The sequence below is a fragment of the Anopheles maculipalpis genome, chromosome 2RL (assembly GCF_943734695.1).
Source record: "Anopheles maculipalpis chromosome 2RL, idAnoMacuDA_375_x, whole genome shotgun sequence".
Classification (NCBI taxonomy): Eukaryota; Metazoa; Arthropoda; class Insecta; order Diptera; family Culicidae; genus Anopheles; species Anopheles maculipalpis.
In genome coordinates this window covers 67,050,384-67,075,479 of record NC_064871.1, presented here as the reverse complement: position 1 = coordinate 67,075,479, position 25,096 = coordinate 67,050,384, and the positions used below count along the sequence as shown (strand labels likewise).

General features: G+C 43.1%; 2 protein-coding genes across 2 annotated transcripts in view; both read left to right on the top strand.

The window, feature by feature from the left end:
* LOC126556257 (proteasome subunit beta type-5-like) overlaps positions 1 to 25,096 on the top strand; it is a 375,585-nt gene that overhangs the window by 267,684 nt on the left and 82,805 nt on the right. The gene's annotated exons all lie outside the window — the stretch shown is intronic.
* LOC126556250 (RNA-binding protein 24-like) lies at positions 7,238 to 20,111 on the top strand. Its single transcript, XM_050211477.1, has 6 exons — positions 7,238 to 7,567; positions 7,666 to 7,792; positions 9,121 to 9,184; positions 19,447 to 19,606; positions 19,690 to 19,777; positions 19,850 to 20,111. The coding sequence occupies exons 1-6, from the start codon at positions 7,319 to 7,321 to the stop codon at positions 20,023 to 20,025; spliced, it is 864 nt and encodes a 287-aa protein (XP_050067434.1). The 5' UTR covers positions 7,238 to 7,318; the 3' UTR covers positions 20,026 to 20,111.

Sequence of the window (25,096 nt, the reverse complement as noted above, 5' to 3'; positions counted from 1 at the left end):
CCGGAATGATTTGTGGTTGCAAAAAGGCTCCCGTGTCGTCGTGTGCTCGAGCGAATCAATACGAGCAAGCCAAGATCCGTGTTAAGCACGTACGGTGGAATGTAAAGATTACACATTCCATTAGCTGAGAAAATAGCAGAAAGGTGCGAAAACACTCCTTCCAAGTGCGCATTCCAGCAAAGCACGAGCTCCGTTTGGGTCCTTCACCAAGGATGATGACAATGTTGTTATGAATTAGTTCTCAATTGCCGGAAATGGTATTCGTTGTTCCCATTGCCCTGCAATGGAAGGGAATGCATGCACGGTTACTACAATTACTTATCCAGATGGGTTGGAATTTCTGTTCCGCTTTTTAATTTCGTTCGTTTCTTTCATCCTTAAAACGTTCTCCATTTGCTTGCACCCTCACAGGAGGTGCTCCAAGAAAGGTGAACAAATTACGATGACGGTGGAAAGGAATTTAAAAATATAAAAATAACAACGTGTATAAAACACGCTTGTATAGGGTAGTAATCCCCCCCCCCCTCGCATTTGGTGACGAAAGGCGAACCGGAAGTAAAAATTAAACCGGAATGAAAATCGGTATCCTCGGTTGGGAGGCGATGGCGCTCGAGCCGTGCTTAAACTGTGCATATCCGTTTCAGTTCAAAGTCTCAACAGCGGCACACCAAATTATGCTCTGAGTGATTTTGATCGTTTATCGTTTTTTTTTGCTGCTGCTGCTACACATTGCTTTCTGGTTGTCCTTACAAAAATTAAAATTCACCCCTCGTCGTAACGTTTCCATGTGGCTGGTTCACGTTGTTAGTGTGCTTTGGTGGTGCTGTACTTGTTGGCTTCAAAGGGAACGTATGTGTGTTAGTTGCTGGCCGTCCAAAAAAAAAAAAGGACTACAAACCGAAAGGGTTGAAGCATCCGAAAGCCTAACTGGCTGGAGGTTGGTCGTAAAGTTCGTGTGCGATTTGTGAGTGTTCCGCGTGGTGTTGGCAGCACACGAGTTCCGTCTGTGGTGCTGGTGTGTACGTGGTACGATGCCAAATACGATGACAATTGCTGCTGGCTTTACTACTTCTCCCTTTCACGTAGAACCTGCTTGCCTGCTTGCTTCAACCCTCTTGCGTTCGGGCGAGAGTAAAATACGGGTTGCATAAAATGCACCACGCCGTGTGGGACCGTGTACAGAATGGCATAGCATGGGGAAGATGCAACCAACACATGTACAAACAACCAAAACCGAGGAAGGAAAAACCGGAGAGCATATAGACATCATTTCGGTGCGGTGCGGTGCGGTATAGTGGGATGGGGGCCAGAAAGGAACAAAAGCCAGGACAGCTTTCAGGTTCTGTTTCAGGCACATTAAGAGTAACGGCGCGGCGTAATGCTCTTCGGAAAACTCGTAACATCGTCCTTTCTGGTAGTTTCAAACTTGGGGAAGGAGCGGCCGCCGGGGGGGGGGGGGGGGTGCCCGTGGAATGTCCGTTTCACTGTTGTTTTCTGTTTTGGGTGTAGTTTAAAGGGGCCATTTACCCGGTCCCACTCGCTCGGGTTATTTACCTTCACCTTGTTGTGCTTCGATGCCTTAGTTAGTATGAAAAGAAGGAAAAATGAATGGTGAAAATTTTGTTTTAAGAAAATTTGATTGTGTAAAAAAGTCTTGCAACACACAGGAACAGGTTACAGCACCATCTGACCGCTGTTTTGTTCGAAAAGAAGTTTGAGCCTCCTTGCTAAATCCACGTGGTTTTGTTGAGAACGTGAAACGCTGCTCTGGGGTGGATTTGACCTCGCGGGTGTAGTTACATCGTGCTCCTTACTCCCATTGAGAAGCGCTGGCAAAAGGAATGGAATCCCCTTCATGGGTGTATGGCTTCCCGTGTTTGACGCTGAAACTTCACGATGTAGCAGTCTTCACCGGATTCAGTGGTCTAACACTTGACTGTTGATAAACTGTTTGCAGGCGGAAATGTCGAACGGTAAAGAGAGAACCATTCTCGACCGAAAAGTATTGCCCCGTCTCTAGATCCTGATACCAAGCGTCTATCGGGTCCGTTCCTAAGCGGATCCTCGAGGTGGAATGAAATTTACCGGGGCCAAAGGCTACTTGTGTGATGTCTAAATAGCCATCGTTGAATTATCCACCTAGAGCTACTCGTGTGGGATATGGTAGAGAGGCATTCGGTCACGGCCGTACCCACACTACTGCATCTAATTATGGTATGATACTGGTCTGAGGAACGTTGGAGAAACCCAAAGCAGGCAGGTCGATGGCAATGTGTGGCGTATATCTGCTGGTGAAGTTGATAAATTACATCCGATGACCTTTCGAATGGTGACCAGTTAGGTCGCTTCCGATTTCCGCCTCACCCATGGTCCCACTTCCCCTCCTATGTCTTGGGTGCGTTTGGATGACCCTTTTTCCACGCGTGCTGTAGGATGTATAGTAAGCCTTTTAAAATAAAACATAAAAAAAACCCTCCCCACCGTTCCAAACAGCCGGTAAGTGTGGCAGCTCTGGTCTGAATGTACCGTACCAAAACAGCAGGGTTTCCGTTTTCTCGCGTAACTCCCTCGGTGGTAGAGGTAGAGCTGTAAATGACGCAAACATTATCAGAGTGTTGAGAGAAAATTAATTATACGCGTACGCAGCTGCATACATGCGTAACGCGACGAATGCTGTTTATCCTTCTTGGTTCGGGTAGAACATCGGACGGTACCGGGGCTCCATGTTCCAGGGTTAGCATTTCGGTATACAACACCCTAGAGAGATGGCGAAAAAAAGGTTCACAAGAGAAAGATTTTTCCTACCATAGTAAGGGACATTATTTTATTGCCTTGCAAGAAAATTCGCTGTCACAGAGTTGATTGCATTCTCTGGTTATTCAACTCTCTCAGGTGAGATAGAACGCGAAGAAGTAATGTCACAGCTGCATTCGATGCAAGCATCATTCAGCTGTCAGCTGGTAGAGTTGTGCAGACCTACACCTTACAGTTTGCCCTCTATGCCATCAATTCACGCAAAGTCTTCTCAACAAGATTTGATTCGTGTGAAGACGTCTTCCGATTGCATAGTTGGTATTGGATGCCTCGAAGGATTTGCTGTTGATGATGGTAAATCCCTTGTTTGGAATTCGATGTGTGTGACTGAAGCTGTAGTTTACGATTATTGCACACGGATTTGATGCAGTTCTAGTTGTCGAGATCGTCTGTTGTTCTGTTGTCGTCCAATGCTTCAAGATTTGGTTGAAATTCTTGTCCGTCCACAAACGAGATTATTCCCACAGCATATGTATTTGGTTCCTAGTGAGCCCTTGTTAGATGATGCTAGGGTGAACCTTGTAGTCAGTATTCAGCAAAACCTCTTACGCACGGAGCACGGTGAACCTGTACCGAAATGCCATTCGCCAACATCTTTTGTTGGTGGCTTTTCGACACAAGATTTACGGTCATCGGAACTAAAAGAGGAGGATCGTTCAATCGATTTTGCAATACCATCTTCGGCGGCATAAGTGAGCTGTTGTGAGCAGGGCGAATTAAAATCCATAAATCAGTTAGAGCGTGTATTATTCGCAGCACAGTTCGGTTCAGTGTTAAGGGCGCTTAAAGTGTGAGTAAGAATCGGAATGCTTGTATTATTCACTTGGTAGGAAATGGCTGTAAATTGATTGTGTCACGTAATGAAATGGGACGAGGTATGCTTGGTGACTCCAGGAATTACTTGCAAAGTAAACAAGCTTTTCATCTGCAAAATATATGTAACCAAGTCTGCAATTGACTTTGACTTAGTTTTATAGATTACTATGCCTTAAATCCCTTTTTTTCCATTATGCATAGTTTTTCACGTCTGTATCAATAAAACGAGCATCTAATTTTGACACTTTTATCCCACACTGCACCATGTCGGACGAGCAGTATTAATGCGTTCCTGTCGAGGTGTTATCTTTCCCTTTTCGCTACATTAATTCGCCGACTGATTCTGAGAGTGGCGCTAACTTTAGGTCTCTTTGAAACCTTAGCCACTTCCATCTTTGCTAGACGAGGAACTCCAGTGTACTTCTATGCTGCTGCTTCATCCCGGAAACATCATCGGGGTTATTGCAAATGATGAAGCTGCTTCTTCGCCGTAGCCCTAATGTCTGGCGGCATCGGTTGGATTTAAGCAATTCTTTCAAAGGCTTAGAACTCCACCCCCTCCCGTGCGTGTAACTGAGTTGAAACGGAAAGTTAACGAGAGAGGGCATTAAATATAATTTCATCATAATGCTCGCGTACAACGAGCAAAAAGGACAGTAAAAACCTGACGTTGGGTTAGCTTTTTTTAAACACAAGTTTGAAGGTTATGAAAGCGTTAGTTCCGCGGTCACATGATTGCCTGTGTCGGTTGGCTTAAACGTTGATAAAATACAACAATTAAGGCACGATGGGGGGGGGGGGGGGGGAGGGGGGTTTTGCGTTGGGGCTGTGGGCCCTGTTTCGTGATCAAAATCAAAACTCTTTCCCCCAAACATAGAACCACGGCATTCGTTATTCCTTCGAAGTTGCCCGTTCGTTTAGTATGCAACCTTCGCGTCGCGTCGCGCAAATGTCGTTCAGTTGTCAGTGATAAGAAAAACGGAGTGTCAGAAAAAAATGGAATGAAGCAGAGTGAAAAAATCCCAGTTCTAGCGTTTTTTTTTTTTCGCTGTTGTTGGTGCTTCGAATGAAGCACATTTTTAACTTCCCTTTGGGGAGATACATTCTATTAGGAAAACCTTTGGGTTTGTGATGTTATTGAGCAGGGGTGCAAGTACTTGCCGTTTCCGAGTGTCCTTCCGTTCCTTACGATCGGGGAGAGTAGGAAAAACTGGACTGACGTTTTGAAAAAAAAAAGTGCAATCAATGTGATGAACGTGTTTGGAAATTGTAAACCACACCGGCGTGTCGGGAAGATAGCCTATCCTCTAGGCGCACCGAGAGCAGTACCGAGTTCCGTATCGTGAAACGGAACCAATCGGTTAAGGCTTCCTGACACGGGGGAAGGTTCCCGTGGGCTTTCTCAACCAGAGTATTTCATTTTTTTCCGGTGCTCCGCTGTGCATTGAGGGAGCAAAATTTAAATGAAACCCTCCTCGTTTCTTCCACCGCTTTTGCCATCAAAACGCAACTGTCATCAGCAGAAAATGTAGTGGCGAGTGAGAGTGAAACTCGAGGGTGGTGGGTAATGGATGATGCCGACCGATGACAATGTCGACGATGATAGATAGGCGGCCGAATGTGTGAGTGAGACAGTTTTTAAAATAGTTATTTTAGTGTGGAAGACCGAAGGAAGCCCACGAGGTGCAATCAACCATGGCTGAACCGGTGTACCCATCCGGTTTTCCGGACAATCGCTTCCCTCGGAACTTGTGTTTATGCTGAAACAAGATGGTTCCAACAGAAGGGTTCAATATAATTTATGAAGGCTTACGGGGTTCACCGTGCACGGTGGCTCATATCATTAACACACAAAACTGTTCCAGACCACCAAGTAGCGGGGTGACACCAGACGGTCAACGTAAAGCGCAATCGTTCAAAAACTGGTGGGGTGGAAAGTGATTGAAAAGTAAACCCAAAATGCCAGGTATTGTTTTTTTTTTTTATTTATCAGCACCATTATGAATGAGAATGACAATAACATTTATGAACTCCGTAGGATCATATGAAAGTTTGGGCTCCACAGCAGCAGTTCGTCGAATGTAATGTTTGACAGGCCGAGGAAGGAAAGCGTTTAAACCTTGGATGTGGTGCACTTGTAGTGGTACGATATTCAATTGCACGCCAGGACCCATTGTTCCGGCTTCTGCACGGTTGACCAAACTTTCGATAGTTTCGACATCGGGTTTTTGGTGGCGACGGGAGTTCGTCGCACGAGCCATTCGTTTACTTCTGTGTGCTGTTCTACGAGTTGGGCAAGCGTTGGGCCGAGTGCGCTTACTTTATCCATTTTGTCGCTCTGTTCGGAAACGCATTGGAACGAGAAAAAAAAAAGGAACGAAAAATAGAATTGGTGCGAGTTCTCATGCGTGAAGAGTTAATTTGAAGAGGCGAACGTCGATCGTTTGTCTGGCGAGGGAAGGTAATCGTTTTGGGAATGGCGAATGGTGTCGGTTCTGTGTACAGCTCAGTGATTGCATTGATTTGGAACTATAGGAGGTAGACACATGCTTCAAATGTTATTCACGAACTATGCATTGATTAGCTTTTAGAGCACCTTCAGATATTAGCTCTGGAGTACGTGAGATATGCAGTTAACTTCAATACTACCCCAACGATATCTAGCACAACTGCACCACCTTTCCAGCGAATACTCCAGGCGGAAGTATCGAATTCATAAACTTGAATCACCTTCCGTTTCCCGATAGATGTAGAAGAACGAAGGGGTCTTGTCACATTTGTCCATTCGCGTAAACTTGGTCCCTGTTTCGCTGCGCTCTACCCTGTCGGGCGAAAAAACTTGACATCCAAAGGGAAGAAGTAGAATTTAAGCAGTTTGTTAAACATACTTCGAAACGGGATTCGGGATTCAGCCTTCAGACGAATGTCTTCCCTTTCGAATGTTTCAAGTGGCGTAAGTGTACAACATGCAGAACCCAAAAAAAACAAAAAGATATCAAATTACCTTTCAGAGGTAGTTGTGGGTGCTTTACGACGATCCGTACCAGTTGTCGTCTTTGAAAAAAAAAGTGTTGTCTCCTTGTTTTTGCTCTGTACGCTGGAGGGCGTGTTGTCGAACTGTCCTCTCCGTACGCTTTAAGAGGTTTATGCATAAAAGTCGTTCGCTGTTTGTTCGCTGACATCGTCCACACTATCTTGGTTGCTTCTTTGGCATTGGGTGGTACTCCGTTGGGCATTGTGTGCAGTTCAGTAGCAGTAGGGCTGTTTATAATTTATGTTTCTAGACAGGGCTTGTTCAATTCATAGCGTTAATGTTTAGCAAAAACTTAGGAAAGGACAAAACAGTGGTTTATACAGAATATCTCATAAAGATGTTTGGAGGTTTTTTAAAAATATTTTAGGATAAAGTCATTTGCACTGCATTGTGAAAAATAAATGTAAACAGTAGACATACTGCACGGTTGACTAATTATAATTTTGTTTTCTCTGTTGTTCAATTTGCAGATAGTACCTTAGCCCCGAAAACGACGACAGAGGACAAACAAAAACACGCAGTAAACTCGGTGAAACAGCGCTACTCGGCTGTCTTGTACCGTTAGAAAAAAAAAACGCGTACAGCGTTGAAGAATATTCTAAGTGTAACAGTGCAGCAGGTTTGCTGGAAAGGGCAGAAAAGCTGGATTACAAAATGCTGATGCAGGTGTCCCCGGATGCGGCCGATGCCGCATTGGCGTTGGTGCAATCGGGCGGCACGGGTACGACGACGTCATCACAGAGCGCACAGAAGGATACGACCTGGACGAAGCTGTTCGTCGGCGGTTTGCCGTACCATACGACCGACAAGAGCCTGCGGGAGCACTTTAGCGTGTACGGCGATATTGAAGAGGCCGTTGTGATAACCGACCGCACGACGAACAAAAGTCGTGGTTATGGATTCGTAAGTGTTGCCATTAGATATGGAGAGGAGGTCGGATGTATTTTTTTTCCTTCCCCCCCGCTAACACACGACCCGACACTGTCTCACAATCTTTGCAGGTGATTATGGGTGATAGACTGAGTGCCGAGCGTGCCTGCAAGGAACCGAACCCGATCATCGATGGCAGGAAAGCAAACGTAAATCTCGCGATACTGGGCGCCAAACCACGGGGCAATGCATCACAAGGTAAGCGCGCGTGAGTGTGTGTCCATTAGGAAAATGAATCGTTGTGCGATGTTAGACGTCGCGTGTTCGGATTCGGTCGCTGGGTAACGTGGCCATTGGTTTGGGCAGAACTTATGCAGAAAAGATTTCTCGCGGATTAAATCACCGCGAAGGTGCGAGAAAGGTGCAACAAGAGTGAACGCTTGACGCAATTTGCCACCGATGCTCGCACCCGCAAAACTGTCTAGCGGAGTGGTAAAGTTCGTCTACAACTTGAAATGAAGTTGGTTATTTGGTGCTGTCTTTCTTATGATTTTTTTCTTCTTCTGAGGGTTTCATGTTTTCGCTAGACTCAGGCTCAGAAGAAGGATTATTACCCTTCGATGGGCGCGATGAAAAGCAGCAGCACTAGCGAGTGAGTGTCAATCTTCGCCTTCGACTCTACTGCATAGTACCAGGGCCGGGAGCGCTCTAAGTATACCGAGCTCACCAGTCTTTGCAAGTTCTATTAGACAGAACCGTTGAAAACAGGCTTCGTCGTTTTTTTTTTGTTTCGCCTGTCTTGACGTACTGAAACGATGCTCGCTTTACCTGCCTACTCCTCAGTCTGTTAGTTTCTTTCCCCTTTCGCCTTTCGGTTTCGGATACGTCAGCTGTCAAGTGAAGTTTCGAAGCTCGGACGGGAAATCGGCTGTCGGGTCGAGTAAAGCGCAACCGATGACAGAAGTCATTGCAAACGAGCACCAACAGCGAGTAAACAAATCATTAAAGTAAATCAATTTTTTCCACATTTCTGCCTCGCTTTGTGTCGAGGTCAGGCAGCACACGATGGAGATTTTGTATTTTTTTTTTTTTACGTTCGGCAGCAACTGTCCGACCGTGGGCTAGTGTTAGTGTCGGTGAGCAAAGTTCGTTCGCTGTGTGTTTTGTGCTAGCTGTTGTTGTTGTTGCTGCATCGTCTCAGTCGTTGAATGTTGGTATCGCTACGTAAACATTGACGTGTAAAATGACGTGCCATGGCGAATAAGCTTTGTGGTATTGATTAGTGCAGCACAAGCGGTGGATTCATTAGACAATCCACGTGCGCTCTCCATTGCTGTGACGATGAGCACAGCGATGCAATTTTAATGAGCAACTAAAACACAGCAGGATTGACCGTGTTTTGCAATCACTTGGATTTCGCACCACGGTTCCTAACAGTCAGAGTACAGTGATAGTTGCTATCGAACGGAATTTATCTGTTGATTTTGCTTAAGTTTTATGATTAGCTTCGTCCTTGCACCCTACTAACCGAACTAACCGTTTGTTTGACACGATTTTTATTGTTTGATTGTTTCGCTTCGTTTCAGGATATTCGTTCGCCACGACGGGACTGCGGACGGCTGGCTATCCAGTGATACCGGGACAGTTTGGGTAAGTGTTTATTTTTTGCTGGAATGCACATCTGTGTTCTTCTACCACTACTACCCGGTCTTTCGTCACTTCCTCGTGTATTTGTCCTCAAAAACAACTCCTATTCCTTCTCTTTCTTTCTCTCTATCTCTCTTTAATTTTCCTGTGTAAAGCCAAATCTGTTCGCCAAATGGCATCATCAGCAATTGGGGTTTGTTTATTGTGGGAAGGCTTGGGCATGTTTTGCGTCTTGAAAGGAAGCGAATGGTCGTTTCAATGTCTCATTTGAAATATGGACATTCAAACAAAAATGTCCAGAGGGAAAAAAGAAACCAGCACAACTTTTGATAGATGATTGATTCTTAGATTTTTGCCTTTGGAAGCGTACAATGACTAGTACATCGAAGATAAAATAAGACCCTAAAGGTCATTCATTGTCTTTGGTTGAGAATCAGAATTACTAACGAAGTTGCGCGTTCCTGATCTTACAGTCTACCAAAGATGGAGACGCCTGGTGTTCCATACCCATACTGGAATAGTTGCAGAACAACAATCGTTGAAATTAATGTTTACAAAACGAACAGTCGGACATTTAGTGCACTTCCATGTGCTATGCACTATTCATTTTGCAAGAAGCCGTCACACGACCAAGCGGAGAACTCGTTCGCAATCTTTATCGTACGCTGCGCGCGTCCACGTTACGGCGCGACGTTATCCTATAAATAGGCACATAGTTTTCCAAACTTTTCCTATTCACTTTTCTCACTCTATCTGTCTGTTTGCTTGTTCAGTGACCATGGGTGCAGTGGATGTATTGCTACACATTCCCAAAGAGTGACTGCAATGAACAAGTAACATCGTCACCGGTAACTGTCGTAGATCGAGTGAGAATAAATTTTCTAAACGAGAGATCATCGTGCAACGTTTGCTGGTGTCTCCGTCCCCGTTGCGGAATCGGTTGAAGACACCACCAAGGACCGTTAATTAAGCCTCTTGTCACTGGCGCATATGTCACCGGGCTCGGGATAGTGTCGTTCTTCGCCGCGGAACCAGACTTACCGACTGCTTCTTTTTTTTCAGTAGAACTCGACTCAAAAGATTGATTGTGGTTTTTATTTAGAAATTTTCTCTGGCACATTGGTGACTGTGACTGGTGAACTTTTAATGTCGAAGGATTTGCGTTTCGTTGCACTTCGATCCATTTGCAGCGAATCATTTATTGGAAGTGGCCAATTTCATTAATTTCAAACTAAAATCATAAACTGTTGTTTGTGTGGAGCTGATTTCAGCCTTTTTGGGAAGCCATTCTTCACTGTTTGAATAAGAATCGGTTTATGTTTCTTCCGTGTCGTGTTGCAAACGAGAAAACGAGCAGCAGCACAAACATACACACAGTTAGCGGGTCATTTACGGTATTTATTTCCTGTGTTTCATCACTAGTTTCATCTCTTCTCTTCTCTTCTTCTCTACCATCCATTTTCCTGTGTTTACAGCCCTGGTGAGGCAGGTTGAGAAAAGCTTTCGGCGAATCTCTCTCTCTCCCTCCAGTTGTGTATTGGCCGCATCTTCGGTTCACCACCGCGCCCAGCGCAATACCGTTCCAACGTGTCCGTCCGACCAGTCGGCCCGAGAGGTTCATATAATTTCTGAAAAGCGAGCGAGTGGATTGTTTTGGTTTTATGCGTTGGCAAAGTTTTATGCAGTTTTCGTTTTGTTTTTACCGTGTTTTGTTGTGTTTTTTTTTTTAGTTGTTTTTGTGTTTTATTTTACCTGTGTTCTTTTTTTTCCTACTTTTTTTCTTTTCATGTATGTGTTTTCTCTACTTTGCATACAGTTTCCCTTCGAGTCGCTATCTCTTTCATATTGTTTGAAGTGTTTTTGGTTTGTTTCTGTTTGTTTTTCGAGTTTTCCTCTTATAATTATTCCATCTTTGACTGAAGCGATACGGTTTTCTGTGTTTTTTTGTTGTTGTTGTACATTTTAGAGTTGTTGTTTCTTTGTTTTTTGAAGTGTTTCTTCTTTATTTTTTTCCTGCTGAAACTCACTTTCTTGTCTCCATTTGTCATTGCGTTTGATATTTTTGGTGGCAAATTGATTTTTTTTCGCCACAAAACGCCACTAGGGCAAACTTTGAGTTTGAGCGGTTTTGATTAAAATGCACATCTCCCCAGCTCTCCAACACACACACTCACAAATCCAGACTTATTCACACATCCAGACATTTTCACGTGTTTTTTTTTTTTGGTTAACTTTACATTTTATGCATTCAAATGCACTTTCTAAACTACGGGTTGTGGATTGGGTTGAACGAGTGAACGGGATTGGTGGTCCGTTTGAGTGTGCGAATGTGTGTGTTTTATTCCTTCTGTCGCTAGATATTCATGAGTTTTCATTGCGATAGTTTTGGTTTTATTTTGTGCGTTTTCAAACCGAACCTCCTCCATTTGCGTCCTTTTTCTCTCTCTCACAATCAGGTTGCCGCCCGGGTGGTGAGCTCTCTTTGGTACGTGTTGCATTCGAACGTCATGTTACCTCTACTGCACACACACACACACGTCCAACATCATCTCCCCCGCCGGTACGGTGTGGCCACTCGCGCGGTTGGGGGATGGGAGGGAAAATGTGCGCTTTCGATGAACAATTCATGCGCTTCGCCACTTTTCTCCTCTTTGCTCCACGGCCCGACCCCCAACCCCACACATACACAAAGACACATATTGTGAACCCCCTGCCGTGTGTCAACGTCGTCGTCGTCGTCGTCATCGTCGCTGTCGTGATTTATACTACGCGCTACTCGTTGTGAGGTGAGAAGTGCGTTCGTTTGTGTGTGTGTGCAATCGATTTGGTTGTGTTTTTGTTGTTGTTGTTGCTCTTTTAGCGTGTGAGTGTGTGTGTGTGTGCGCGGGTGTCGCCCATCGAGATCGTGTGGGTGTTCATGTTGGTGTGTCGTGTGCGTGTGTGTGTGGTGTGTATTTTTTTGTGGTTGTCACAGTGTGTTTCTCATTTTGTTTTCCATTTTTCACGGCGCCCCAATTGCTCGGTTCAGTGTGTGTGTGTGTGTGTTTGCCGGGTTTTTGTTTTTGAAGTTGTATCTAGTTCAAAGCAGGTTTGTAACACAAACCAGTAGTAAAACGATGCAGCTCAACCAAAAAAACAAAAATAAAGCAACAGATCGTCAAATAAAATGGCCATGATTCACATTTCACCTCGTCCATGGGCCATGGTCTATTTAACACGAGTTGACCAAAGCCGGAGTCGTCGAAATGGTGCGACGTGTTCGTGTCCGTTAGATGTGTAATCGGTGAACTTTTCCCGGATGTTGGTATCGCACCACGCGCTATATCGCGTGCCCTGCCACGCGGAACTAAAATTATTTTGATTGCGGTAAAATAAAATTTCGGCTGCTCGTTGCTTTTCATTGCAATTGCTTTTTTCCACCCCCACCGCTGGCAAGCCGCTGCAAGCAGAGGAATATGTTTGCATTTTGATGAGATCATGGCCACTAAAGATCGTGTTGCTCTCGGGTGAAATATCACATTAAACCCGGCGAATGGGTCACGGCACGTTGTGTTGCGTATGCAATTCGGATGTGCATCGGTCGACGCGACGCGTGGAGTGAAATTTACTTTCACAAATTAGTGTTATCTTGATGACTTGAGCAACAGCTTGTTTTGTGTGTCTTATTTTGCATTGAAATTAGTTAGGAAATTTAAAGCTTGCTTTATGTAATGTTTTCAACTCGGTTAAAAATCATATGCTCTTCCGTGTATGATTGCAAGAGGCTGTTTTATGTTGTGCAGATGATTTATTTGATGGATCCCTGTAAGTGGGAGAAAGTGGCAAGCTACTGACGGGAAATCTACCGAAAACGGTTAAATTTTTTTTTATGAATTCTATCAATTTATATCCTTCAAGGCGCAACTACTACCGCTCAATCTGCGTCCGAAAGCGTGCCACTTTTACGAGCATTCCTCGGCTGCGGGCCCCTGTTAATCTGGTGCTGATGGTTTAAGATAAACAGCAGCACATAGTCGATAAGGATGTGTTTTTTTTGCCTCCCAATGCGTAGCGTAGGTGCCATCTCATTTCTTTTTACGCCAAGTATTTCGAGATACTTTTCCTGATGGTAGAACATAGCAGTTGTTGAAATTTTTTTTTTTAAATATGATGTCTTAACCAGCGGTTGGAATGTAGCGGCATTTTCTTCTTTTAAATGGATTAAGGATGAAGTAAAACACTAGGAAGATTTAACACTAGAACTACCGCGATTGTGCGCGTGCCACTCTACCGCGACCAGTCAAAATGATTGGTGGTTACTAAATAAATAGATTTTACGATGTGATAAACATTTTCATATTTCTTTATATTTGTCCAATTATTTCCACACACATTTGATTGGTTGTTTCTTACATCAGCATTGAAAAACCATCAATCAAAACAAGTCTATAATTTATCCTGTTGCGTTGCAACCTCGAAGATTCAAATCGTTTACAGCAAAACGATCAAAGCATTAGCTTTGTTACTGAATACTACTGTTCATGTATATTATATATTATGTTATAGTTATATTGCGAGGAATACGTCTGTTGGTTATATATAAACATTTTTGGCTAAAGAGTAATATAGGCCTTCAAGTTGCACGCAGCAAACTCACATGCAAGCTCCACTGTCGTTTGTGAACATGGCTGAGTAGGACATATTGAAAATATTAAAACTATTGGTTTATAATATAAAAAAAAACCTTTTTTAACTAGTTTTAATAGAGTTTTAGTAATTCCATCAACTTTCTACTCAAATCAAGTTTAGGTTCAAAAAATATGACCCACTATAGAATTATTTCAATTACAGTATGAACTGTCTCGTTTAAATTATGAAATAGGTTAGTGAAATGTTTTTACGAATACGAATACATAAGCTAGCTTTTGCGACACTAAACAATAATTTCAAATAACTTTCCTCATTTTAATAATGATTTATTTAAATAATATTTTTATGTCCTACGCATAATGGTCACAATATACCGTGATTTTTCACATAAGCTTGCATGAGATGAATCCCGTACAACTTAAGGGCCTTTATTGCTCTTTAGCTCAAATGTCGAGCCTAAACATCGGCAGAATTGGTTTACTATGAAAAATAAATCTACATGAAAGGTATGAAACCAGCCAAAGTGACTGGCCCGGTAGTTCTAGTGTTAAAGGATTGATCTGAGATCTCATCACACGTGTGACATCTCTTTATAAAATGGCATAAAAAAACTATACTTCAAGACTCATTGCTGTGTTTACTAGTTACAAGCTTACACATTTTTTGCGACATTTCAATAATGTTTAACAATTATTGTTACTTTGTGTTCGATGTTAATAGTGTTGCTACTGCAGCGTCGTAAGCTATTGGCGTTACGAGTATTTAGTTTTCTTAGTGTTGTACGTTTTGGTTTGAGAATATCAGAGCTTGAAAAAGGTTTTCGAGTGGATTTTTGTGTTGATGTGGTTTTAAAAGATTACTCTTATTACTTTCTATTTTGTTTGGCTTGATCGATTGGTGTGATAAAATTAGCTATTAGGCTTACAGCTCTTATAGATCAATAAAATGGTGGATCTAACAAACAAGATCAATATTTTTGATTTATGTATAATTAATTTTGACGGTACAATGCCGTATGCCGTCGGTTGTGAATGAGGGGATAATTTCTGTCAACTTGATACAGATTAAATAATCGAAAGTATAGTTTGATTTCAAATGCTCCATGTATTGAACAGTATTTTTTATTTGTATTACAAGTTAAGAAACACGCATTACTTAAATGATTTTAAGTCTTAAATATCACCGCATGTCATCGACATGTTTGTAACACCCAAATGAAACTAAGAATCAACTACTCGGCATAACCCGTTTTACATACGTTGTCTATTTTTTGTGACAGATTGGTATGTTTGGTATTTATTTTCAGCGTTACCAAAAAAAAGAATCACAAAATAGTACATCCCGAAAGCGATCATCTTTCTTCGGACCAGCATTGTTTTAGCCAAATCATGAAAGGGGTTTGGTTAGGAAAAGTGACACGAAATACCACTTTTAGACTCACCAAGAGCATACTGCTCAACCGTTGCTCTTGACGACAAAATGAACAGAAAGGTGCCTTCTGTCATGCAGCAGAACGAGTGCGCTGTCCACTGTCCTCGTTCCTCTATCCACCGTCTGACGTCAATCAGCATCACTGACGGAAGTGACGCTCTCGTGAGTCGTCTTATTCCGTGCCAAGGAAAAACGTGATTTTTCCCTCCGATCATCCGATGTCCACTTAGGCACAGGATTGGGATTCGTTTTTTAAGTGGGACAGTGTCGTTGAAGGGCTGCTAATGCCGCACCCATCGGTGAAAGGACACGTAGGGGTGGAAAATATAAAAAAAGTGGAATGAATAGAAAACACTTGACACAATCATCAATAGCCGAGGGTTTTCTGTGATAAAACTGTAAGGTGCTCTATAGAAGTTGTGAGTAAGTATCGGGACACTGCTTGCAGTCATGTAATGACCACACAGCAGTTCGTGTGTTGGGGCATATTTATAGTTGGTAGGTTGCTAGGGACCCAGCTTAATCTACGATCTGTACGAAGCTTTCATCATCATAATGAAAGTGACAATAAAGCCGGATGGTACATCGGATTGTGCAAGCGTTGACTGATACACGTGTCGAAACTGTGCTTGACTCATCCGCACACCATAGGACCATTCCGATGAAAAGAAATTAGATGTTTACTGAAAACAAAACTAAAAAACCGGCAAACCGTCGCCGAGAGTGCCTAATGGCTGACGGAAGGGACATTAATGGAAGTATTAATCAATTTTCCGTATATGTTACCGGCATCAGTTGCCAACGGTAACGCAACAGACACCGGTCGCAATGGAGGCCGATTACGCCGGTGTGTGCCCAACCACCAAGAGTGTTGAGGTGATTTTTATCGAATTAATGTAATTGCTGCATTTATTTCGATTTACGTAATTGCTTGGCCGCGCTTCAGTTACGGGGAAACTGGCGTTCTCAGGCCACGACCGCAGGAAAGCAAATGGGGTGGCCTGTACAAAGGGGGGACGGGTGCCAACACACTCAACGTCCCAATGAAAACCCGACCGATAGTGAATGCGTGTAGGGTAGTGGTGGAGCAATTAGGAAACGACGAATAACATATACGTGCGGTTGGAAAATTCAAATGTCAATCCTCACTAGCATTGACCGTTCGGAAAAGCGGACCAGGGAAGGAATGCGCAAACCCATCGCCATGGCTGATGGGAAGCTCTTCATCGTCAACAAGTCTTGCGCGACACGGCGAGCATGAGATGTCTTCGTTGTTTTTTGGGACAAAAATCCCTGCAAGAAACACACGGGACGACGGTGACAGGATGAGGGGAAGGGGCGGGGGGGGGGGGTAGGGGAGGTGGGTTGGAGATGAGATAGGGAGGACCTGGTGTCGAACGTCGCCGTCGTCTTGCCAAAGGCGGCGCAGTTTTTGAGCAGAGTTTTCTAAAAATACAAATAAATATGGCTCTCGGATGTTGGCGCACACGAGCCACCCATTCCGTCAGCCGCCATCACTTGTATAACCCCCCCCCCCCCCCCCACTCCCCACAACTGATCATGAATGTGAAGATCTTCCTGAATACGAACGCCAGAGCACTGTGAGCGAACGTATCAGTGAAGGAACGACATTAGAGTTGCAACCATCCGTCAGTGATGAAGCGAAGTGTATATTTTCAGTGCACGATCATTATGGGGGTGGGGGGAGGGGGGCTGGGAGGGCGACATCATTTCCTAGGAGGGACATTCTAACGGTACAAAGACCGAAGAGGTTGTTGGGATATTTTTAGAAATGTCCCATTCGAGCAGTCCGGAATGTCCGCGGTTGCTGCTGAAGTGTGACGGGGCGCGAGCCGATCGGAGCGTGTGAAGATCTCATACCACCTTTTGCGATAGGAAAGGTACTTGATCGTGAAAGAAAAAGAGGTCCTCAAACTATAGTATAATTTCGTGACGTATGAGTCTGTGCTGATCCGCAAGCAACTGTACCAAGTACTATACAATTCTGTGAAATGAAATGTTGAATTATATGACGCATTGCATTCGATTGTTTGAGAATTTGCTACACTACAAAATGCTTGAACCATTAAATATCCATCACTAGCAGCGTGATAGATTACTATCACGCTTAAGCGATGTACAAATGGATTCGACCAGCCTTTTCGTAATGGGCGGTCATCCTTTGTTTGTCACCAGTTGAAGGCCGATTTAGTAGAACAGTAAACAACAACAGCGATAAAACACAATTAAATCTGTGTGGACCCAAATAGCTTGAGCTCGCAGCGATTGCACCCATACGCAACCGTCGCCGAGTTTAATATACTGTTCTGATCGGTGGTTTTCATATTCATAGGTCGATTGCGATCGGATTTATTTCACACGTACACTAGTTTGTGAAGCGGTGACACTTGGGAAATATTGTCAAGTAAATAAACTTGCGCATTTTTAAGCTCACATTCTGCTACTACAGTATGTTTGGGTGTTAAGGATTAATTATATCGTTAGCTCTCAAACATTGCTTCCTGGCATGCAGTAGTAAAGGAAACTCATCTATTGACCGTCTACACCATCACCGTAATTAATGGCTGCCGTTTTGTTGTCCAGTTTTATTATGACAGTAGGTGACTTCGGTTGAGTGGCTTGTTGTTTCGATGCAATATCATCAAAGTTTCTCGACAACTCAACTATATCAAATGTGCCAGAAAACGTCGATGTTCCGCTGTGCGATGATTAATACGATGCATTCCACGGTTAATTTCGACGCGTTGCAGCACTTTTCGAGCCAAGATCGTGCAAATGGACGGCCAAGATGGCCGTCACACATCGCACACGATCCGGTAGCGGTGCGATCGCATTTTCCGGGGTTTGCGAATGGTGCCCCCCCCCCCCCCCCCCTCCCCCCTGCTAGCAGAGCTTAGGTTTGGTTGTAACGCTCACAGCGATGTGCGATCATATCGGAAACATCAGAACAAGGTGGGCGGATAGTAGAGTGACGTTCTAAAATGGCGTCAGCTTACAGAGAGGTGCGCTGGCGGTGCGTGGTGCGGTAGCACAGGCGGGTTTAGGGGTTGTTTTATGGATTTTATTTAATCTTCGTTCAAGCGAAACGTGAGCACACAGTTTTGGTGGGGAACAGCACAGTTGTTAGTGTTTGCGCCCCGTTACCCTAGACTGTGAAGGCGGTCCTATTTTTGAGATACTTAAGCTCGAACAGTGCTGTTTGTCACATTGGGCGCTCGGGTTTGTGCGATCAATAATTCTAACGAATGGTCGCAGATGGTTGACGGATAAAGTTGTCATGTTGCTTTCGTGAGCGTTTCAGTAGAACTGGGTAGGATAGTGTATATTTGGTGTAGAGTACATATGATATGGAGTATGCATTCGAAGCAGGAAACATGCTTCTGACAACTGTCACAATGATGAGATGATGAAAAGCCACCCTGCCTGCCTACCTGCCTGCCTGCCGGGTTGAAATCTTCGGCCGTATTCTTCTCTGTGTGCCGAACGGATGATGTAACGTGGTGTTTATTTCCCCCTTTTTGATTCTTTCTACCTTATGATCATCCTTCACTATCGAAGGCAGAATTCGCCGGGTTACTTCAGTGGGGGTTTACTTTACCTTTGGTTTAGTGGCACGTTTTTTTCATTTTTCCTTTCTAATTCAGTTTGCAAAATTGAGTGTTTTGATTTTCTTTTCTGTTTTTAGTTTGATTTTTTTTATTTTCTCTTGAGCGTGCCGTATGCGTCGTTTGAGCGTTGCGTTTGATGGGTTAACAGTTTTGTTTTATTATTCTTGCGTTGGTTTATTACTTTATATTTTTAGTGTCAAGTTTTTTTTCTTGTCTTATTTTTATTTCTATTCTTTCTTTATCACAATGTTTATTACGCTCCTTTTGTTTTATTTATTTTATTACTTTCCTATACACTATTCGTTTTGAAAACTAATCAAGACGTTATCGTTGATGTTGCTGTTGTTTGGCGTTTGGCAAATATTGTGTTTGTTGATGTTGTTGTTGTCGTGTTGTTGTTATTATTGTTGTTGTTGCTGTTTAATGTTGTTTATTGTTGTTGCTGTTGGTTGCAGTTTACGGCATTTGCAGCGCATTTGCAAGTTTGAATAACTTTTATATCGTTACCTTCTTTCTCTCTTTCTCCATCTCTCCTCCACACCTGGACACTCTTCTTCGTGCTGGACGAATGCGTAGGGTACCACCGTCCTACATTTACGGCACACCGTACCTAGGCTCGGCGGGTGGATCGACGGGAGCGGCCGCGACCGCATCCGGACTGGTACCGATCCCTGCCACACAGTTGTCGCACGCAGCAGCCATTGCTGCCGCCACTAGTCAATTCTACGAATATCAGGTAGGTCGAACGTTGTGTGCAAGCAGCTGCGTGAGAGGATGCCAATAATGATTCTCTTTCCTTATCTTCTATGGGTGGACCAGAATGCGGTTGCAGCAGCCGCCGCCGCACCATATCCGGGACAGTACAGTACAGGGTTTGATGCCTATCCTTATGGATCTGGAGCTTCGGGTATGTAGTCATTGGCTTGCGCTGAAATCGAAACAGCATCGACAATTAATGAACATATCTTTCACCCAATAGCTGCCGGAGCTGCGGCTGCCGCCGCTCAGTACATGGCCGGACCGTACACGTACGCCACGTTGCCGCAAGCGGGAGCTGCAGCCGCTGCAGCTGCCGCTGCGGCTGGTGCATTTCCCGGCCTATCGCCCTATCAGAATGCGACCGGTGCTTCGCTCCAGGAGGCTAGACTGCAATAATATTTACTACCACAAGCGCTGATGCTGTCGCTATTCGATGGTGTCTGCGGCGCGAATGATAAGCGTACTTAGGAAGCTGCCCAGCAACGCTGGCTGGACGTAGCGGAGAGTCAGGAGACAGAGATGTCCACCTTCATCACGCTACGCGTAAACCGGAATAGCTGTGCGGTGGAAGTGCACGCATGTATGCGCATGATATTAGGCAGCCAAAAGAAAGGAATACCAACAAACCAACAAGCCCAAGATTTCACAAAATGAAAGGGAAATTAAAACATTGGGAGTACTTTTTAGTTAGCCGGGATAGTTTTTAAAGTCTACTAGCTAACACTTTAGCGTACGTTGTACTACATGCAAATAGTAAGCGATAAGTAAATGCAAGTGAGGTGAATCAGCCGGTCAGTCAATCAATCAATCTATAATTAATTGCTCTCAAAATGTCTCAATCCCACCCACCCATACATCCTTTTTAAAAGCAGAACAAACGAGCGCGCATGTTATCGCAATTCGCACATATTCAAGCACATCTTTTTGCCCGCCTGTTGAGAGGGTTTTGATGTCTTAAAAAAAAGTAGACACATACAAACACACATCAAGCAAAGAAAGTCGTACGAGCAATCGCACGAAACGATATCCGAGCAAATACAAAGCAAATAATGAAATTTATTCTATTTATTATACACTAGTTTTAACGTACTGTAGAAAACGAGAGGACCTTCGTAAGAGTCGCGGAAGATAGGAGATAATAACCAATGAAGTAGCAAGAGAGAGAGAGAGAGAGAGAGAGAGAGAGAGAGAGAGAGAGAGAGAGAGGGGTGGAGAGAAAGAAAGCGATAGGGGGAAAATACATTATTTACTTACATATTTAGGTGTTAAGCAATAACAAACAAAACAACACTAGCGTTTCAAAACGACACGTTGGATGAAAGCAAAAGGCAGAATAAATATTTAGTATTTGATGAAAGCTCAATTCTTGTTGTCCACGCTGGAAGGGTGTATCTGGCGATCGGAAATGGGAAGGGAAATTTTTTTGGGGCAATGTTTAATATCAGTAAAGACAAAAGCTATCCCAGTGATGATGAGTGCGGTCCACCACATGATCCGGTCCCCTGCTATTGGAGATCGTATGGACTGATTAACGCAATACTTGTTTATTGGATAGAGCAGTGTTGCGGAAACCGACCATCCCTGCAGGATGCTTATGTGGTGTAATAAAAAAAAACCAAGGAAACCCCCTCCCCAAGCAATACCAATACGTAGCAACGTCTTGTCCCCCACCGAAAAGAGAAACAACTGGATCAAGCGATTAGGAAATTCGAATGAATCTTGAAATTGGAAATCGGGCGATAGTGTGCGTGTAGATGTTGTTGATTTGTGTTAAGCAAGTTATGCTGATTCTGATGTGTTTGAAGCAAATGGTTTTAAAACGATCGGACACGTGCTTCGCGCTGATCAACGACAAACAATTGCAATGTTGGTGATGCACCTGATCGTTTACGATCCCGCTACCGTTTTTTTTCCTTTTCGTGCACGGGGCGCAGAAACAGCAGAAGAAGAATGAAATTCTAGTCAAATGTGTTTGTGTGTTTTTCGCTTGCCTCGTGCGAAGTGGTTAATTTATTTTCTCATTTTTTGTTGTTGCGTAGGTTTTGTTCGATAAGCGCGTCATACCCGTCGTGATTTAGTAAAATTAGTTCTCTCCGTTTAATGATTTGATTGCTTACGTCCTTTGTCTTCATTTTGTACGCTTGCGAGTAATAAATTGCGTCCAGCTTTACGTTAAGGTTTCAAAGACAGCTTCCGGTTCGCTGTTTTTTTTTTGGTTATGATGCAATCGTTGAGGAAAAGATCCTTTTACTAACATTGAAATTGACTTGTTTGCCCATTTATGTGTAATGGTTTAAGAATCATCAAATTGAAACCTCAAAACCGCCGATACAAAGTTAACCTTTATATATATACACCATGGAACAAATTGGGCGCATTTGCTGCAATTAGGCAAGATTTTATCAAATTTGTCGTGTACGAGAGGAAGAATAAATAAACATAACACCATAAATAAGCCCGACACAACTGCACAGTGACACGAATGGGGGAGGAATGGAGTGAAATTGTGCCTTTCAAAAAACAACAAAAAAAAAATCTGAAGAAGATTAACACAGTACAGATAGCGCGGGAAAAAAACATACAACACCGAGCAATGATCGAAACACACAAAAAAAATGTGACAACGTGACAGAGATTTGCTATTTTTAAAACGAACCAAACCGACAGAACTGATGAAACGTGGCGATGAGCAAACGAGATGGGCACAGGACGGTAAAGGCAAAGTGCGATAGTTTGGCTCAATCGTATCGGTGACAGTACGCAGCAAAAAATGTAACCCTGTCGGACGAAGATTTCATACCAGTTAGCTCGTTTGTAGGACACCTAAAATACATAAAATCGTTAACAAAGATTATATGATAGAGGTGATACGACGCTAAAACAAAAAGCATGCCAATAATTGAGATTTGTTGCAGTTTCATTCACGAAATCTTGAAAGCGAACACCTTAGTGATATCCCATCCAAAACGAAAAAACTACAAATGTAGTGTGACGGTCACGTGTTTCGGCGTGTATGAGGTGATATTATTGGTCTTGTTAACGTGCGGCAAACGTGTACTTAAAACGAAGCTAGTGTAAGCTCCGATTACACACTGCAACGTAGGAGCCAAACACGAACATTAATGTTACCCTGTGTCCTGACTGACTGGGAGAGTAGCAGGAAAGCATGTAAAACAGCTTCAGCGTTGAAAAAAAAAAGCGATAGGGATGGACAAACCAGAAGAACGTGTTAGATGTCGATTTTCTTATTTAAAAATTAATCCATTGACCAAAATCACACATGCTCGAGCAAGACGCGCACGCGTTTGGGAGAATAAACATTTCAATATGATTTACGCATGATGTAAAAAGGTTTTGCAACAGGCTACACAAGATGAAAAGGCAAATTGTCGCGCGGTGTAGATGTTAAGTTTAAATTATATATACACGACGAGCAGCGCCGATGTTGGCGTTAGGGTTAAGCAATCGATCCACGTATAAAAGAATCTCATGCAATTGATATCCTGTAGCGGGGCAAGGGCAGGATTTAGGTTTAGGAAGGAAAAAAGAGTACCCACAAATAGCAGGAATGAGAGGAATAACACAACCAGCTGGTGTGACGCAGTGTAAGGTAAGGTTAAGTGACGTTCGCCTTACAAGTTTTCATTTAAATTGCGATGATCGACCCACTTTAACTTTACTTCACCATACATATATGCAGAAGTGCATACAAGCATGTAGGAAACAATTAACGGTTACGGTAAGCATATTTTAACGTCGACTATTAAAAACACTTTACTTCAAATTACCAATCGGAACCAAAAAAAAATACAAAACAACAAACGTGTACACAATGCCGACTCACAAACACTCTGAAAACAAACAAATATTTTGCATAAGGAACGGTGAAAGGAGCAATAACAAAACAAAACAAAAAGGTCAATAAAATGACTGAGCACTAACCACCACCATCACCACCACCTCCAACAAACTTGGCCATTAGGCGTCAGATATCGTATAAACAAGACATCAACATAATATAGGGGAGGGAATTTAAGAAAGCGAGAGAAAGGATACTATACAGATTAGAAGCTCTACATATATATACATAAAATATATATTTAAAAAATATAAGAATATTGAATAACAGCACTCTGTGTTTGGAGATGTTGTTGAATCTTACGTATAGAAAGAAAATAATGCTAATCATTGATTCATTGATTGAATGAGTGGATTTTTTGTAAATAACATTCCACTAAACTTATCTTATTACTTTGTCACTACAATCGCTCCACGGTCTCGAGCTGCTGATGGAAAAAATAATGCATCAGCACAGTCACCAAACGTTAATTTGACCATATCACGCCTCCTCTATCCATGTGGACAGCCTAGACTAGACTTTACAGACCTGATCGTTTGGTGGTTCTATCACGCCATAATCTACGCTCTGGAGCCTTCTTTTTCGGGAGGTCTTCACCTGTCATAATGGTCTTCCCTTAACTTGATTATGGCCGTTTCCGTTTCCGGATAATTCTACATCGTTCGCATCATCCTTTTGTGTTTAACTATTTCCTCAACCCTGTTCCACTTTCTCGTGGAGGTGATCCTGGACTGTAAACTTAACTTCACTGCATACTTCGAAGCTATCATATTTAAAGCCCTCAAAATGATCGGTCGCTTCAGGAAATTGACCACTGATTTTTCTGATCCCGCCTGTTTGTCATAATACCATCGAATATTCCTGTTGTTTCTGGAGTCCTGCTGCACAAATTTGGTTCACAAAACTTGAACAGATTCACCGTTTTTTTACCAGGATTGTGTTCATACGCTTTTGGGGACTTTCGAGCTCTGGAGATAACCGGCGTCAAATGCTAGGTCTGGGGAATCAATGGAGAGTAGACGGGTTCGAGTCCAGTTTGTATATACACATATATTGCCGGTCTGCTCCACAGTGCCACTGACTCGCCATTTTTCCTCTCTCTCCGATAATTCACGTTCCTCTCCGATCTTCCGCGACAAATCCAGTATGATTTGTGTATGAACAGTCCATTTCTAGTCTCTCTTCGATCCTTTAATAGCTTTTTCGATCTATTCGCTTTCTAGCTCACCTTAAATTCGTTTCGTGCCCTTACCTTAACCTTTATCCAATCATCTTCCTTTCCTCCTCCTTAGTGCCGTACATGCTAGTGTTTTAAAATTAGGCTACAACACTGTTAAACCATTAAGGCAGACAATTTAAATAAATAATAATTATAATAAGAGTCAGCCCTGCGTACAGGGAAATGGCCCAACAGCAGTCTGGCAGTGGAGACGTTTCTCCAAAATGTAGTTAGTAACTAAAGTCCTTCCACGCATCTTCGTCTCGACTGCGATTAAAAAGAAAACATTAAATTTCTTCAACCATTTTTTCAAAACAAAAATATGCTGCAAAGAAAAATTGCTGTAAAGAGCAAACTTTTGCAGCTAATAAAAAAGTGAAACAGGTGAA

Excerpts from the sequence above, each read along its gene's own strand:
- LOC126556250 (XM_050211477.1), top strand. The coding sequence starts at position 7,319 with ATGCTGATGCAGGTGTCCCCGGATGCGGCCGATGCCGCATTGGCGTTG. Across the intron at positions 9,185-19,446 it reads GTGATACCGGGACAGTTTGG|GGTACCACCGTCCTACATTT; the intron begins GTAAGTGTTTAT and ends ACGAATGCGTAG. Across the intron at positions 19,607-19,689 it reads GTCAATTCTACGAATATCAG|AATGCGGTTGCAGCAGCCGC; the intron begins GTAGGTCGAACG and ends TGGGTGGACCAG.